Below are 14,033 nucleotides of genomic sequence, written 5' to 3'. Positions count from 1 at the left end.
GTGCACGTAGCCAATGTTTGTAGCTCTTTATTAGCATTTCGTAATATTTGTTTTGTGCTGTTCTTATACACCCTAGCGGGGGTGGTGGTGGTGGTATAAAGTTATAAACAAGAAATCATGGAGAATAGTGTCAGGAAGTTAACAGATGGTTCTTAAGGGACCATTGTATGAGCAGCTGCATGCTCCATATTGTTCTGTGTCAGATATGCTGAGATACTAATGAGTGCAGTATCTGTGGCGTTCAGGCCAGTTGGCTGATATGAAATCTACAGCAGGCAAATAGGCTATTTTAGGATTCACATGTGCTCTGGGTAACCCCTGAGAGCTGCAATGCAACCTCTTTCTTCTAAAAGTGAACCTGTTCTTTGACTCTCCTTTAAACATTAAATGAGAGGGTAGACTTCAGGCTTGCAGGATCTACTTTGTTTTTTAACAGAACCCCAAAGCCTACTAACTGGAGCTGTGTGTAAAATAACGGCTCTAGGGACACGGCAACAAGCTTGTAGAGTTAAGGTAGAATTACCCTTGAGCACATGCTCAACCCAGGAATGTGTTTTCAGTACCTAAAAACTTAATTTGCTTTTAGTCCTGCCACACACAACTCCACATCTGGTTCTCTTCACCCTTCATCTCAGCAAAGTAATTTAGAAGGTGGGTAAAACCTTTTCTGTTGCTGCTGCTGCTGTTAAACAGCTAAGAGTTTGAGTCCTTGCTAATCTACTAATTACTCAGATCTACCAGTAGATCCCAAGATACGTCCTGTCTTCTGCTTTTAAAAATGTGACGGTACTGTTCTTTCCAGGAAGTTTCCATGTTTTTGAAGTCTCTGGACTAAATAGCAGAAGCTTTTGCATTCATATGGTTGTATGTCTCTTATACCGATGGATTGCCTCAGCATGATAGGAACACAGAAGCCACTGACTGCAGTGTCTGTATTTGATATGTTGATGCCTTATCTAGAGAAGATTCTACCCCACGGGCCATATCTAGCCCCCAAACTTTTTTGGGCCCTCCCTGCAAATTGTCCTTTAACAACAAGCAAACTTTGCTCCCATGGGTTCCCCAAGGGTTCTCTGTCATAAAGCTGTGGTTCTGTAGGGTTCCTTCACTTTTCTGGGGTATTCCTGGGGCAGGGGCAGGTTGCCTTTGAGTTGTAAGTGGCAACAGTACCACATGTGGTGAGCTGCCTGCTGCTTCCTTATTAAAGAGCACTTTGGCGGTGCTTGGAGATCTTTTTCTGAAGCAGTTCCTGTTCCCAGTCTCCTGATAGTGGGTATGGAGCAGGGATGGGAGAGAGAGAGATGGAAGAGGACAAATCTCCCCAGTCCTTGGGTGCTTCTCAGAAGTATGCAAATACACACCGCCTTTTCTCCTGCAACATCTTCACTGAAGGAAAATGGCAGAGGGATAGAATTTCTGGCATCTTTGGTTGGGGAGTGGGCAGATTCACAAAACCACACCAATTCTGTAAAAGATTGTGCTGTGAAGAGCACTCCCTCCCCATCACAGTGCTGAGACTGGGGTGGAGAGAGCTGTCTCTGTCTTTCCGAAATGCCATCTTGGTTCTCTGAAACACCGAGAAAGGGGGGGAGTGAGCTGTGTGCCTGCATGTGTGTGTGGGTGTGCTTGTGGATGTGTACGTATACATTGGCTATACCCATGGTGGCTGACTATTAATGCGCCCTTAGGTCAAAAGAAGATTAGAGACCCATGTTCACCCTTGAACCAGGGATGAGGAGCCTTGGAGACGTTGCTGAACTACAACTCCTATCTTCTCTAGACATTGGCCATGCTTCCTGGGGCTAATGGGAGCTGTAATTCAGTCACAGCTGGAAGGCCAAAGGTTCCCAGCCCTTGCTCTAGAAAGTGCTATATGCCGTATCCCCCTGCAATCACTCAGCCTTTCATAGGAAGGGATACATTTTACCACACACATTACAGCTAAGCAATGCCTCTGCTTTTCACGGTTCAGGTACCAGGAAAGCCTCAACCCCCCTGAGTATCTTTATGCCCTAAAATACCACAGCTATGGGCTGCTCCCTTAACCTGATCCTGTGACTCTCTAGGGTAAACTCCACTGCCACCATTTGTTACTGTTTCCACCTTTGTTTATCTTTTGCCCCAATAGTGCTCCTTTGTGATATCTGTCCAAGAATCAGGCATGTCTAAACCAAACAGATTTATTTAAGAGAAAGATCTAAATAAACAAGAATAGTTTTAACTTCGTTCTCAAGCATGTGGTTACAGGTCAATGTTTTTAAGTTCTTATAAGTTACACTCATTGAGTTTCTCAAATGCTATGAATAAAACCTGCCTCTCTACCCTCTACCACCTCCCTTCCAACCCTCTCTTCCCTCAACCAAGCCCTATCTATCAACTGTCATCCCCACAGATAAAAAAAAACACCACCCCCATTATCTCAGCTAATCAACACACAGCATTCACAAACATTCCAGCTTACTCACACTCGCTCCCTTCACTATCTACTTACCATAATCCTTCAAATACAAACCTGTACCAACATATATTATAGCTTATAATATTAGAACTTCACAGTGTACCACAAAATAGGGTGATAGCTTTAAAAAATGAGAGAAACTCATAAACGATACAGATGGCTGGTAGCAGCTGTAATTGCTAAAAAATGGAAGGTTCAAATTTAGGGTAAGTGTTAGCTTGCCCAGTTTCTGAGGAGGTTGCCACCACTATGTACCCTGTTATCAGGCTGGCCACTGATATGGTGTGCTGGTCCAGATGGACCTTATTGGGTTGATCCAGATGGGGATCAGATCAGCCCCCTGCACCTATTTATTTTTAAAAAGCCATTCTTACAATTGGCAAGTGTGAACGGTGTCTCTTCTAGTTTGATCCTGTGTTGCAAAAAGGCATACACACAGACACAGACACACAAAATATTGTGTGTGTATGTATGTGTTGGGAAAGGGTGACCAGGATGGGCAGATGACTCAGCCCAGATCTAGCTTTCATTGAGATGGCTAAACATTGCAGCCTGTTTTTAATAAATCTTTTAATCAGTGTTTCAGAGAAAGAGGGAGTGTTGTGTATGTGTGTGAGAGAGAGACTGTGTGAGAAGGTGCTGTGTTCCTGCTTGTGTGGGGGTGTTCCTAATTAATCAGGCAGAAGGATGGATGGACGGATAGACATAGATTCTCAAGTACTTACTGAAAACTGCCAGTGGCAACTGTCACCTTAAAGGCGGCATTTTCTCTTCTCATTTTAATGCAGGTGTGGAGAACCTTTGGCCGATAGTGTCCTGGCAAATTCAGAAGTGCAGCTTCCTTTAATGATAGTCACGCCACACCCACTCACAGCCATGTCCCTGCATAGCCACACCCCCTGCTTAAGATAATACAACCTTCTAAGATTATACACTGAAATGAGTGCAAATCTCCACATGTTACTATTTTCTGTGCATGTACATGGGCAAATATACTAAGATGCTGTAAGGCAAGGAACTTCCTTTGTTGAGTTTTCCTTCTTGGTTGCCATACTAAGACTCAGAGTAACTGTACCAGAGCTTGGAAAAGTTACTTTTTTGAACTACAATGCCCATCAGCCCAATCCAGTGGCCATGCTAGCTGGGGCTGATGGGAGTTGTAGTTCAAAAAAGTAACTTTTCCAAGCTCTGGGCAGAGCTTATGAATTTTAGGAGGAAACTTAAGCATGAAAAGTCCTAATATTAACCTCTGGTGTTGACTGCATCACACACAAACACTTAGGCATGTTCATTTGCATTTCCCCTTTCTCATGCATAACACACATATATACAACATAATTTAAAGTTGAAACACCATCACACACACATACTCCCCCCTGAATGTATTTTCCTGTATCCCCCCCCCAATTACCTCTGGCTTTGTGCTGGAACAAAGCCACACATCTTCTCCCTCCCCTCCTTCTTTTGCTGCTGGGTTGAGAATAAGATTCTTGTTAAACAAACTGTAAGCTGTGCAGCAGAGAGAGAGAGACCAAGTTCTCCCCTCCCCACCTCCTTTTACACTTTACTTTGCTTGCTTGCTCTCCATCATCATCTCCACACTCCTTAATCCTCCCTGCGTGTGCCTTCTTCCACAGCAACAGATATCCTTAGGAGCCAATCAGCATGAAAGGGGACTGTTAGCTACTGAGAAGAGTCTTCTCAGTGGTTGACTAGCCTCCTTTCACACTGATTAGGTCCAATGATTGGCTCCAATCAGCAGGCAAGGACAGTGAAGACACAGGAACCCTGCTCCCAAAAAAATTAAGGGGTTTAAGACCTCTTGGGACCCTGGATGACTGCACCCCTGCCTTTAGCCCATCAGATGTTCCTAAACTATAACTTCCATCAACCCCAGCAAGCATGGCTGGTGGCCAGGGATGATGGGAGTTGTAGTTCAGCAACATCTGCAGGGCCAATGGTTCCCAAAACCTGTTCTAAGGAGTGCCTCTTCTAAAATGGTGCCTAGTATGAAACTTAGTGTGCATTATCTAAAAGAAGGAAGCATGTTTCTTGTTTCAGAGCTATTGTCTTTATCTTCAGGCAAATCCATGCAAATTTAATATCTTAATCAGGTGACAAAAGATTCATACAATTAACCAACTAAGCATTCTTTAGTCTGGTGATTAACGTACCATACCCAAAATGAATGTGGTGGGTGTTTTAGCATTTATAAGACAATCCTGTTTTATACCATATCTTTTCATTGTGGCTTTCAGAAAGGCTGGGTGGAGTGATTTTTTGTTCATATTAATACATTTGCAAGCTGTTCCTGTTCTATCATCACTTCATAGAAATTGGAGTACTGTAGCTTGAGGCAAAGAGCCAGCAGTAGAGTTCTTAATTCTATTGATGAAGTTTTTTTATGAGCCAGCTCTGCTTTGTTGTTGTTTTTTAAAAGGATTCTAAATACTGTAGTACTTTTTTGTTCTCAACAAAGAAATCCTAGATTCTTCAAAAAGCAAAAAATAGCCCCCTGCTGTCTGTCCGGTCTGATGTTGGCATGTTAATTACAACTCTGGCCTAAGTGCAGTAGCTTTGAAGGCATCAGTACAAGCCCTTTTTAAGCTTCTGCTGTCATCCAGGATCTGACTTCTAATATGAAGAACAGATTTTATTTGCTATTAAATCTTCAAAAGTGGTAGGGAGTGTTCCACCCTCTGCCTTGCAGGGATCAAAAGGACCCAAAGACCAGACTGTATTCTCATCTTAATTGTGAGCTCCAGCTTTTTGGCTATTCTACAGATTGCGGGATTGTATGTACATCATAGTTCATGTGTGAATGTAAAGACTGTTTCTCTTGAGCAGTTACTTGGAAGGCTTATTGTTATTTAAGAACGTATCCTTTTTTATTTAAGAATTTGTCTTCATCTTTGTCTTCATTCAAGGACACAGGACAGTGTACGTGGTCTGGGGGGGTGCTTTTCCCCCTTCCCATTTATCCTCACAACTACCTTGTGAGGTAACCTAGCCTGAGAGCAACTGGACCACCATCATCTCATTGAGCTTCATAGCTAAGGAGGGGTTTGAAACCAGGTGTCCCCGATCCAAGTCCAAAACTCAATTGACTGTACCACTATAAATAATATTATTTATTATTTATGTTGTGCCACCAATGTACGTGGTGCCATACGAGATACATGGGAATGCAGAGATGTATTTGCTGCCAAGGAGGCTACAGTCTAAAACAGGGAGTGGAGAAACAACAGAGAGAGAGATGGAAAGACAAGGTGTAGAGGGAGGGAAGAATGTGGGCAAATGCCAATACACATATTTAAGGTTTGGTTAGAGTTGGGAATGAGGGTAAGCCGTATGATGGTAAGTCAAATTAATGGGGCTGGCACAAATACATGTGGTTATCAGACTCTCTGTATGTGGCTTCCAACCATCTTGCAGTGCAGGGAAAACAGGAACTTCAAGCTGGCTTAGCTTGAAGTTTTGGGGGCACACACATCCCAGCCCCCTGGTATATTTTAATGTCTGAAGCCACACTATGTTTAGGATTGATTTATTACTGAGTGATCCATATGGAAAAGTATTTCTTTTATTGCAATAACCTTAAAACATGATGGCTGGGTTTGGAAGGTCAGTGTAAGCACCCCTGGCAGCAGTCCTGAATCAAGCACCAAAATTAAGGGAAAGGGTGGTTAATCCTAGGGTTCCCTTTCTCCTCCTTCACATTTCTTGTCCTTGGCATTTGTAGTGGCTTCCATCGTCAGGTATAAGGGAAGCACTTGGCCTTCTCCACAGGGACAGCCGTCCCCTTCTGATTCTAAACATCTGTTTCACAGTGAAACTAATAATTATGTTGGCCTCTGAACATCCAAAACCAGAGGAAGGTGCCAAGTGAATGGGCTAGCATAATGCATGTTCTGTTCCAAGAAATATTAGTAATCACTTCAAAAGCAAACTCGAGGACCTCGCCCTCTGTGGTTGTTTCAGCCGGTTACTAAGAGAGCTTAATCCAGTCCCTTGAGCCAGTAGGAGAGCAGAGTATCCTTTAGGGCAGCAGGGCGTACACTGCCAATGCATTCTCTTTAGAACAATGTGAAGGCAGCAAGTTATTAACAACAGAGAAGTGTAGGTGATAAAGTGGAACTGTTCATACATGTTGAGAAATAGGATGCTTAGGCCCAGGATTTATAAGCAACTTTGGAAATAAAATTGTGGGGGAAAGTGGAGTTTGATGAGGGAATGGAAGCAAAAAGTGAGCATTAGGAAAGTGTTGCCATTTATGATGGGCGTGTTGATCTTTCTGGCTGTAGCTGCATCCTCAGTGGCTAACAAAACTTTAAAAGAAAAGCAGTTACACTTTACCGGTGCTAAATGCCTCCTACTTAGTGAGGCTTTAATATTTATAATTTTCGTATCCGGAGTAGTGCTGGGTTGAAGTGGGGATCAACTGTGAACATTTCATCTTGCAGATGTTTGTTTGGGAAGGGCCGTAATTGAGTGGCAGAGAATCTGCTTTGCATGCAAAAGGTTTCCAGGTTCAGTCCCCAGCATCTGTAGGTAGGACTGGGAATGTTCCCCACCTGAACCCTTGGGGACATGCTGCCAGTCAGAGAAGACAGTACTGAGCTAGATGGATCAATATAAGGTAGCTTCCTATGTCTCCATATCTATGCCTAGCTTTTTCACTTTCTGCTTCCATGTATTTTTGATTTGGCAAATCGCTTGCCCTTTTCAAGCATTACTTTTAAGGGGTCAATAAACGTGAGGGAGAGCAGGGGGGACAAGTATGCTAGCTCTGCTCCCTGCATTGCTTTCAGTTGCCTTTCATGGAAGGCAACTGTCTGCAGTTGGAGAGCCTTTTGTGTCCTTACAAGCTCCCAGCCCATTTTAGAATCCCGATGGGAAGGCAACTGATGGGGAGGGGGGGGGACAGAGCTATCACACTAATCCCCGCTCATACCTCCATTGGGTGTTGATTAAAACAGACATTACCAACCTGTTGTGGGCTGGGACTGATGGAAGTTGTAGTCCAAAACATCTAATCTCTGCTAGCCAAGAAATGAACATAGCTATACTTCAATCCCTGGGATTTATTAGACAGAGAATGTTTAAAGCAAGATTTTTCTTTTTCTTTGCAAATATCTGTATTTTCACATTTATGTCAATTAAGTATTGTGGCATTGCTGATACCTGATTTATTCATTTTTAAAACCATAGTAGTAGTCAAGTATTTTAATCCCAATTTTCAGTTTACAGAATTGCATTTTCCCGAGGCAAAAACTAAAAATCTGTGGAGCTGGAGTTCACCCTTGTTTGTGCTACAGAAGCTGTTTAAAAGCTCTTACAGACTTGCTTTGTACAGTTTGGTTTAAATTAATTAGGCTGCAGTCCTGTGTAGAATTTCCTGGGAATAAAGCCCACTGAACACATTACTTCCATGAAAAGTTATAGGATTATTTAGGAACTTTAAAAACAAAACAAATAAAAGAGTCTCTCCAAGTTTTGATTGTGACAACTGGAGGTCTTAACTTAAACTTGAGCTGGCTTTGCATTTAAGTTTGCCTGCTCTCTGGCATTCCCCATTATGTTCTCCATCTTGATAAAGCTGCAAAGATCATTTTGTACTTTTGCATCTGGTTTCTAAAACTTGTGTTTTGAAATGACTCTTAAATCTGGTATGGTTTAAACTGTGTTAGATGTGTGCACCCAAATCATCAGGGGTGCACTTTTTATGTTCACGCAGTGAATTGTGGATGACAGCTTCATAGTTATAACGTTAGCCTGTAATGCAGAAGCTGTAATTATGCGGTCAGAGGCTTGACTGGGAATAGAACAAGTCAAGAAATCCAGCACATTAAAGAGATGGTAACACTGAAGAGAGAATGTATTCAAGATTCCCAGGGAGACTGTTACTGACTTATTAAGCTCTAAGCACCACAGTCCCTGCATGCGTTAGTCCTCTGTGTGATCTCTGGGTAACCTGGAGCAGCATCGTGCTAGTTCCATTCCTGTGTTAAGCAGGAATTGAGGATATGTAGCTGTGTTCTGGGCACTTGACCCTCCCTCTACAAGTCTGCCACAGTGTGACCTTGTCTATTTCTGGGGCCCATTTTATGACATCAGATTTGGGTGGCTGGGCATGAGGTGAGTTTGTTGTTCAACTAAGGTGAGGTGTTTTCTGCATTTTTTTCACTAAAATTTAAATTTCCCAGCCCACATATGCCTAAACCTTAGGATGGTTTAAAATGCTTTAAAAGAGACAAAGTTACACTGCACGGATCCAGGTTCAAATATCTATTCAGCCAGGAAGTTCACAGGGCTAGCCATTTTCTCTATCTCAGTCTGACCTCTACCTCTAAGGGTGATTGGCAGGATAGAGCGGGAGAATCCCAAGCTAACTTCAAGAAAGATAGCATAAAAACATAATAAAATGGAAATAAAACGTCTGTAGCAATGGATATTTTGCATTTTAAAATGCTTAGGATTCATTGGCAGAGGTTATCTGAATATTTCAATTACATTCATAACAGGCACTGATTACTTGGCACGTTTGAATACAGGTCATCTTAATGTCACTCAGGAAAAGTAAATCTGATTGTGGCCAGCACTCTAGCAGAGAGCAAAACAAACCAGGCATGCCGCAGAGTGGAGGGGTGTGGAAGTTCTCCTTTGACACACCTGGGGCTTGTTTTAGCCACAACATTTTCAAATTTCTCTTTGCTTACACAAAGAAACTACCATCCAAAAAGGAGCTTATGAAAAATAAAATGTAAAAAATCCAGTATTAAAATTGAATAAGTAGACTAAATAAAATAAACTGATTTTGTGATTTAACAGTCAGTAAAATAAATTAAGCAACAATAGACTCAAAAGCTTGTTTAAAAAGAAACCTTATTTATTTATACATATATACATACATACATACCCCCACCCTTTAGCCAAAAAGGCTGCCAGAACAGCCTTACAAAATGCAGTAGTAAGACAGTTACTGCCCTCAAACTTTCAGGGCAAAGTGCCACCACAGAAAGAGCCATCATTTCTGCTTTTAGTGAAAGGGAAATAGTGAGAAGCCTCAGAAATCCCTCAAAGGTTTAGCAGATATGTCTGGGATTGGAAGCTGTATAGGGTGCACATTCTGCTGTCCTTTGGATGTACATTGAAGGTAAAGGGGCATTTGGACCAGCTTCTCTTGATAACTGGGCTGCTACTGGGAGGAAGGGTGGGATATAAATCTAATTAATAATAATAACACCTTTCCTGAGTTGTGACCTCAGGTTCACGGCAGAGGTGGCGATCCCACAGGCCAGATCCAACCTTAAGATCAGGCATCTCTTACCATGAAAAAATGCCTCTTTCCCCTTCGTTTCCTGAGCTCTTAGTACTTTACTGTTTTCTGAGTGTTTCTAACAATGGCCCTGGGACAAGTGGCACTTTTTTAAGGTAAGAAGGGTCTCCCCTTCCTTCCACTCCCTGGCAGTGCAGCACAGCACTGCTAGGGGGAAGAAAAAAGTTGTGTGGAAACACATCTACCGCACTGGCAGAAGAGAAGGACTCTGTGTGCCTGTCTGCTTGGATGTGTGGAGAATTCGTGGTGTGTGTGCACTGTGTTTGCAAAGTGTGTGTGATCTCTGTGTGTGCTGTGCTGAGTGGGTGTGCATACATATGAGTGATGTGGGTATACTTTGGCTACACCTGTGTCTGACATGTGTCCCCTGATTGGTTGGCCAATTCTCAATGTGGCCCTGGAACTCAAAAAGGTTAGCCACCCCTGGTTTAGGGGGGGGTCCTCTTTGGGTTAAACATACATTTTCTTAACTTGGATTAGACGCTCAGAAAGTTTGTACATAATCACCTGCAGGCACTGATCCTGTAGAAGAAAAGAGTTGGTGTGATACACCGATCTGGGGTCAAGAGGACAAATGATATTTGTGTTGGAGGCATAGATAAAGATAAGGAACTCATGCAGAGACGGATCAGCTATTAAGTTTTGCAGGCTGGACTTACATTTAGAATAGTAGATCCCTGCAATCTTTAGTGTGACTCCTATTTATCTCAACAAGAGATGTTATCTTCTGGTGTATAGGATTTAGGCCACAATTGATTGATACTAAAGTAGTCCCAATAACATATGTAATGAGGCAGATTGGGCCTGAATTGGCTAAACATTGTAGCCATATGAACATAGTTCGCCTTCCTCTTACTGCCTTTCTCCCCTTTTCCCTTCATTTTTTCCTGTTCTGGTCTTTATTCTTCTTTATTTTTCCAAAGTAATTCTTGGCCCCAATTAGAGAGAGTCCACTTTCCGCCCATTTTCCTGTTTGGCAAGTTACACTTGTCAGCAGTGGGGAAATAATTTCTATTCTTTTTTCCCATTTTGAATGCAGTTTACGTTTCCTTTTCCATTCAGACTGTTGTTTAAAGCCACTGCCCCAGGCTCTCTGCATATTCAGACAAAGTGTGGTTGCCTTGGTTATCAATGCTTGGATCGTCTCTGGCTCAGAGAGCTGGTGTAGTGTAGTATACTTAAATGTACCTAATACTACCCATGTCCAAAGCATGCACTGTACTTGTGAGTTACAGGCCCTCCTCCCCATCCTACTTATATCTCCTGATTGTCCAAAGTTGATAAAGATATTTAAAAACTTTAAAAAATCAATTTTAACATTTAGAAAGCTACACTGATACTAATATACATTTGATTTAGAACTGATTTCTATGATTTCTGAATGATGAAGTAGTAAAGAATTTAGCAATGCAGCTGCAGGTGTAGCATCTTTTGCAAAAGCATGCTAAAATACTTTGCCATCTTAAAAACACTGCAGATAAATAAGCCTGTAGTGAAAATTCTGCAAAACTTAGATATAATGAATATAATGTCCCCACCCCTCACCAAGCCGCAGAACATTTGATTCTGCACTTGCTGTGGAAATTCTGTGGCCTGTGTTGCTATGAGATGGAACATCTGCCTTTCTATTTTAGGCAAAGAACAGTCTTCGCTGGAGCTCAACATGTTGCCGATTCCTGCACCTCCACTGCCTGGTTTTACAAAAGATTCAAGCTCCTCCAAGCACAGTGACCATCACCACCACCACCACCATGAACACAAGAAGAAGAAGAAGAAACACAAACACAAGCATAAGCACAAACACAAACATGACGCCAAGGAAAAAGAGAAGGAGCCTTTCACCTTCTCCAACAGCCCTGCCAGCGGGCGATCCATCCGCTCTCCATCGCTGTCAGACTGAAGCAAGCAACTCCAGACATGAGAGAGAATATAGAAGCACTGCACATCTTACCATTTCTTTATGGTAAAGCACACACCGCTGAAGTGGTTCAGAAGGCATGTTGAGATTGAAATCCCACAAGTGTCTGTTCTGTTGACCAACTGCAATGATCAAATGGAGGGGATGGATTCGGAGTGAACCTTTGTGGCTGTTCTCCATCCATCCGTCTTAACAGTTTCTTTTCAAAGAGAGAAGCAACTCTTCTTACATGCAAGTGTTACATGCATAACCAGAGCCCAACAGAGGCTGTCTGTGTATCCTGCTAGAATGAACTATGTTTTAAACTTAAAGAGCTGTCATGAAGTGAAGTATGTGTTAAACAGAAGCTTGACTGCCAAACTTGGAAAAGCTGAAGTTCCCTGCACAGTGTTGAATAACATAATATAGATTTCCTGAGGCTTTTGTATAATCTCTTTTCAACATACTTAACCATTGCCGTTGTCTCACTGGTTTTTTTTTTAAAGCCTAAAATGTTGCATACCCAGTTACAAGCTTTTTTTTATTTAAGATGCTGACATTTTAAAATACATTGGAGCAGAGCTGAATTCATTGATCATTTACATAACTTTTCTTTGCAGAGAAAAATGCCACTATGTACATACCATTGTGCCCTGTAATCAGACTCATAACTGTAAATGAAGTTGTGCAAAAGCAAACCCTCAAAAACTGGCAAAGGAAACGGCTTCCATAAAATGTCAATTAACTTTTAAAATGCACTCCTCAGGGTGAAATAGCCATTGCAAAAACTTCTAAACTTTTCTGGTTTCTAGCAGATTTACTTAGAAACGCTGTGATTAAAATCCTTTTAAATGTACAATGAGTAAACCTGAACGTGAAGCTGTGACTTAGGCTGTTTTATTACAGAAAGTAATAATATCCAAGTATTCCATTGCAGAGTTTGATAATTATGTGAAATGCGGCTGTTTTTTAACATTTTTGTTTAATTTCTATGTACTGTTGGCACTTCTTCTTCCAGTCCCGTTTTCTAGAATATTTTGAGTTGCTTCCACATCTGTTTGTGTGTGTTTTTCTTGCAAATTCAGTCTTTAGGTTAAGATTTTTAAATTTGTTGTGAATAGATACTTTTAGTTATATAGCTTATTGACAATGGAAAGAGTAATTCTGATCCATGAGAAGAGAATTAACGAGAGGGACCTAATAAGGATTTTTTTAAAAAATAAAAAGAGAAGACAATTCGTTAATAAATCCTTTTATACAATCTGCTTTTGAGTATTGTATATTCTTCCTATGTATAATAATCAGTATAAAACATGAATCAATCCACCCCATGCCCCTGCGAAAAGCCAAAATGGAGGGGGTGGGAGGAAATGCACAACAGCCCAGTGAGGTCTGAGCATGCTCAGTGAGCACAGAATGCTGAATGACTGCTGGGGATAAAATTGAAAATTGGGGAGTGGAGTGGCTGGCGTTTTGAACGGAAGTATTCCACATGACAATATTTTGTTACTGGGCTCCAGTAGCTACTGCATTCCGCTGTAGCTGGAGTTTTCAGGTCAGGCCCAAGGGCATACAGCATATTGCGGTAATCCAGTCTCGAGGTTACCAATGCATGGACAACACTGGCCAGGTTATCCCAAGCAAGGTATGGCCACAGCTGGCGTACCGATGAAGCTGACAGAAGTTACTTGGGTCTCTAATGACCAAAGTGTATCTAGGAGTAACCCCAAGCTGCCTACCTACTCCTTCAGAAGCAATGCCAAAGGTAATCGGCTTATCTTCCAGACATGGGAACCACCTACACACTGCCCCCCCCTTCTTCTCAGGATTCAAACTCAGATTATTGGCCCTCATCCAGTCTGTCATGACATTCAGGCACTGGTCCCATGTTCACACTGCCACTCCTGATTCAGCTGTTATGGAGAAACAGTTGCATGTCATCAGCAGCTAGTGCAAAACTAAGCAGCCAGATTACTGACCAGGGAAAGATGGTTGGAATGCATAATACCAATTTTGGCATGGCTGCACTGGCTACCAGTGAGTTCCTGGGCCAAATTCAAAGTGCTGTTTTTGACCTAAAGCCTTATGTGGCTCAGGAGCCCAATACCTCAAGGACTGCCTCTCCGCACATGAACCAACCTGGACCCTGCATTTGTCATCTGAGGCCCTTCGTGTGCCCCTCCAAGGAAGGTGCAGAAGGTGGCAACGCAAGAATGGGCCTTCTCGGTGGTGGCTCTCCATTTGTGGAATGCCCTCCCCGGGGAGACACATCATAGGCCTTTGCAGTTTAATTTTCTATTTGTTTTTAGTCGGATGGGGTTGGATTTTGTTTTTATATA

At 42.2% G+C, this 14,033-nt stretch overlaps 1 protein-coding gene across 5 annotated transcripts in view; it reads left to right on the top strand.

Moving 5' to 3' along the window:
• The window catches only part of TAF2 (TATA-box binding protein associated factor 2), a 78,506-nt gene extending 65,547 nt beyond the window's left edge, over nucleotides 1-12,959 (top strand). For all 5 annotated transcript variants that reach the window (XM_061605694.1, XM_061605703.1, XM_061605713.1 and 2 more), the window contains exon 27: nucleotides 11,432-12,959. In XM_061605694.1, the coding sequence (XP_061461678.1) occupies nucleotides 11,432-11,697 (266 nt within the window). In that variant the 3' untranslated portion in view covers nucleotides 11,698-12,959. The remainder of the gene's footprint in view (nucleotides 1-11,431) is intronic.
• The last annotated feature ends 1,074 nt before the right edge of the window (nucleotides 12,960-14,033 follow it).

This window comes from Rhineura floridana, chromosome 1 (assembly GCF_030035675.1).
Source record: "Rhineura floridana isolate rRhiFlo1 chromosome 1, rRhiFlo1.hap2, whole genome shotgun sequence".
Taxonomy (NCBI): Eukaryota; Metazoa; Chordata; class Lepidosauria; order Squamata; family Rhineuridae; genus Rhineura; species Rhineura floridana.
This window is presented reverse-complemented; position numbering and strand designations above follow the sequence as displayed.